A 3,718-nucleotide genomic window follows, 5' to 3' on the forward strand; every position below is an offset into this window, starting at 1 on the left:
GGGGGGGTTAAACGAGAATGGGGGGGATTAGGGCCTACGGGGCGGGGTCAGGTGAAGAAGAAGAGTAAAGGGGCTGGGGGGGGGGAACGGACACAGAGCCGACTGACCCCTTGATCTCTCCCTTTCCTCTACAGATTTGCCCCCCGGGTCCCCTCAGTGCTCAGTCGAAGGGGGTCCTGGGGATCGCAGCCTCCGCTTCCGCTGCTCGTGGCCCGGCGGGGCCCCTGCTGCCTCCCTGAAGTTCCAGGGTCTCCCCGAAGGCGTCCAGGAGGGACTGGCGTCCCCTGTGCTCCAGGCAGTGGTCCCCGCCCACCCCCGGCTCAGCGGCGTCCCCGTCACCTGCCTTGCTCGCCACCTGGTGACCACGCGCACGTGCACTGTCATCCCGGGTGAGAGCCTGTGGGATTTCCTTACTGTTTCCCTCGAGGAGGAGCTGGTACTGCTTTGCTCCTTCAGGACTCGAGGGAGGAGGATTTCCTCTGTTTTCAACCCTACAGATGTTCGGAGGTTTTCTCTATACCTCAAGCAGGGGCCGGTCCAAAATTTCTTTCCTGGACCCACCAAGAGAACTGACAGTTTCCCAAGTGTTCAGAGCAACAAATGGTTGAGAATAATATGACCTGGTCTGCTGCGTGTATTTCATAAGTCCTCGTTAAGGAAATCAGACGAATGAATGAGGGACAGAGTGAAAGGGCAGATCTTCCTCTTGTGGCTAAGGTGCCCTATTAGATTCACCAAAGGGCACAGGACTCCTTCTTTGACTTTCTTGCTCGGGTTTCTTCCGGCTACAGAGGCCCCCCAAGAGGTCCTGCTTCACCCAATCGTAGAGGAGACACGGTCTGGAGAGGCAGAGGTAGCGCTGCAGGCGTCTGGCTGTCCCCCACCTTCCAGAGCATCCTGGGCCAGGGAAGGGAGGCCCATAGTCCCAGGAGGTGGGGGACGCCTGCAGCTCACTGAAGATGGGCGGAGACTTCTCATTGGCAACTTCAGCCTGGACTGGGACCTGGGAAATTACTCCGTGTTGTGCAGTGGGGCGCTGGGTGCTGGGGTCGACAAGATCACCCTCATTGGTGAGTCCCACCTTTTCCCAGAATCTCTCTTCTCCGAAACCCAGGAGACTGGGATTCCAGCCAGTTCCTCCCTCAGACCTAGGGCTCCAGACCCCCAGCCCCTCATCCCTCAGACACAGAAATCTTTGTCCTGGGCCTCCTCCAACCCCAGACCCTAGGACTCCCACCCCCAGATCCCTGATCCCTCAGGGAATCCTGGACCTCAGTCACTTTTTCCAGGGAACCCTCAGACCCTTGCTCCCTCAGACCCAAGAGTCCAGGCCCCCATTCTCTTCCTGTCTTAGATCCAGGAGTTGGGGCCTCCAGACCCTCTGCTCCTAGGACTTAGAAGTCTAGGTCTGTGACCCCTGTTCCTCTCCCTCTTGGACCAGTGAAGCCAGCTTCCACCTTGACCTCCCGCCTCACCCCTCCAGGACCATCCATCTCCTCGTGGAGGCTGCAGAGAACCCGGGATGCAGCAGTGCTGACTTGGGATGTGGAGCGCGGAGCCCTGGTCAGCCGTTTCCAGATCCAGGCACGGGTGGAGGCCCCTGACCCGGGCAGAGCCATCGCCTCGGACTGGGTCTCCCTGCTCATCCTGGGGCCTCGGGAGCGTTCAGCTGTGGTGCCCCTCCCTCTTCAGAATCCCAGGACCTGGGTCTTTCGTATCCTGCCCACCCTGGGGGACCAGCCAGGGACGCCCTCCCAAAGCCAGATCTACCGGGTCGGTGAGTTGGAGCCTTTCTCCTGGACTTCCCCCTCTCAAGACTCTTTAGTTGGATCTTCCTTCTTTCTCTGCATTAGTTTCCTGGGGTTGCCGTAATTAGATACCTTGAACTGTGTGGCTAGAAACAACAGAAATGTATTCTCTGCCAACTCTGGAAGCCAGGAGTCTGTGCAGGGTCATGCTGCCTCTGAGACTGTTGAGTTGTTTTTTGTTTCTGTTTTCCGTGTACTGTGTGTTCCTTGTGGTGCACAGGCTTCTCTTGTGGAACCTGGGCTCCAGAGCGTGTGCGCTTTTCTTTAGCTGTGACCCATGGAGCTTAGCTGCCTGTGGCCTGTAGGATCTTAGCTCCCCTGACCAGGGATCGAACTGCACATCCCATCTGAATAAGGCAGATTCTTTTTTTTAATTAATTTAAAAATTTTGACTGCACTGGGGCTTCATTGCAGCCCACAGGCTTAGTTGCCCCAAAGCACATTGTCTTAGTTCCCCCGATCTCATCCCATGCATTGTAGGCAAATTCTTAACCGCAGGACCCCAGGGAAGTCCCTGCCTCTGAGATTCTGCCAAGAATCCTCACTTGCCTCCTTCTAGCTTCTGATAAAGCGAAAGTGAAAGTCACTCAGTTGTGTCTGACTCTTTGCAACCCCATGGACTATATACTCCATGGAATTCTCCAGGCCAGAATACTGGAGTGGGTAGCTGTTCCCTTCTCCAGGGGATCTTCCCAATCCAGGGATCAAACCCAGGTCTCCCGTATTGCAGGCAGATTCTTTACCAGCTGAACCACCAGGGAAGCTCTCTATCATCTGATAGTGACTGTCAATCCTTGGCATTACTCCAGCCTCTGCCTTCAGCCTCTCACAGTCTCCTCCTCCTCCCTGTATGTGTCTCTGTCTTCCTATAAGGACACAAGTCATATCCGATGAGGAACCACCCTAATGATCTTATCTTGACTTGATTGGTTGAATTGTGCTCCCCCCTGCAAAAGATACAGTAGCCCCTTTATCCTCGGTTTTGATTTCCGAGGTTTCAGTTACGAGGGGTCAGCCGCAGTCTGAAAATATTAAATGGAAAATCTCAGATATAAACGATTTATAATAGGTTTCTCAAGAGGCAGTTCAGGTGGTCTGGTATTCCCATCTCTTTCAGAATTTTCAACTATTTTTGCTTTATTGACTATGCCAAAGCCTCTGACTGTGTGGATCACAAGAAACTGTGGAAAATTCTTAGAGATGGGAATACCAGACCACCTGACCTGCCTCTTGAGAAACCTATATGCAGGTCAGGAAGCAACAGTTAGAACTGGACATGAAACAACAACTGGTTCCAAATAGGAAAAGGAGTCAAGGCTGTATATTGTCACCCTGCTTATTTAACTTCTATGCAGAGTACATCATGAGAAACGCTGGGCTGGAAGAAGCACAAGCTGGAATCAAGATTGTTGGGAGAAATATTCAATAACCTCAGATATGCAGATGACACCACCCTTATGGCAGAAAGTGAAGAGGAACTAAAAAGCCTCTTGATGAAAGTGAAAATGTAGAGTGAAAAATTTGGCTTAAAGCTCAACATTCAGAAAACAAAGATCATGGCATTTGGTCCCATCACTTCATGGGAAATAGATGGGGAAACAGTGGAAACAGTGTCAGACTTTATCTTTTTGGGCTCCAGAATCACTGCAGATGGTGACTGCAGCCATGAAATTAAAAGACACTTATTCTTGGAAGGAAAGTTATGACCAACCTAGATAGCATATTCAAAAGCAGAAACATTACTTCGCCAACAAAGGTCTGTCTAGTCAAGGCTATGGTTTTTCCAGTGGTCATGTATGGATGTGAGAGTTGGACTGTGAAGAAAGCTGAGTGCCGAAGAATTGATGCTTTTGAACTGTGGTGTTGGAGAAGACTCTTGAGAGTCCCTTGGACTGCAAGGAGATGGGATG

At 52.1% G+C, this 3,718-nt stretch overlaps 1 protein-coding gene across 1 annotated transcript in view; it reads left to right on the plus strand.

Moving 5' to 3' along the window:
- The window catches only part of VSIG10L (V-set and immunoglobulin domain containing 10 like), a 14,787-nt gene that overhangs the window by 5,688 nt on the left and 5,381 nt on the right, over positions 1-3,718 (plus strand). The window contains exons 5-7 of the mRNA XM_010847557.1: positions 135-389; positions 792-1,070; positions 1,484-1,777. Coding sequence (XP_010845859.1) covers positions 135-389; positions 792-1,070; positions 1,484-1,777 — 828 coding nt within the window. The remainder of the gene's footprint in view (positions 1-134; positions 390-791; positions 1,071-1,483; positions 1,778-3,718) is intronic.

The sequence above is a fragment of the Bison bison genome, unplaced genomic scaffold (genome assembly GCF_000754665.1).
Source record: "Bison bison bison isolate TAMUID 2011002044 unplaced genomic scaffold, Bison_UMD1.0 scf7180017849657, whole genome shotgun sequence".
In the NCBI taxonomy this organism is placed as follows: Eukaryota; Metazoa; Chordata; class Mammalia; order Artiodactyla; family Bovidae; genus Bison; species Bison bison.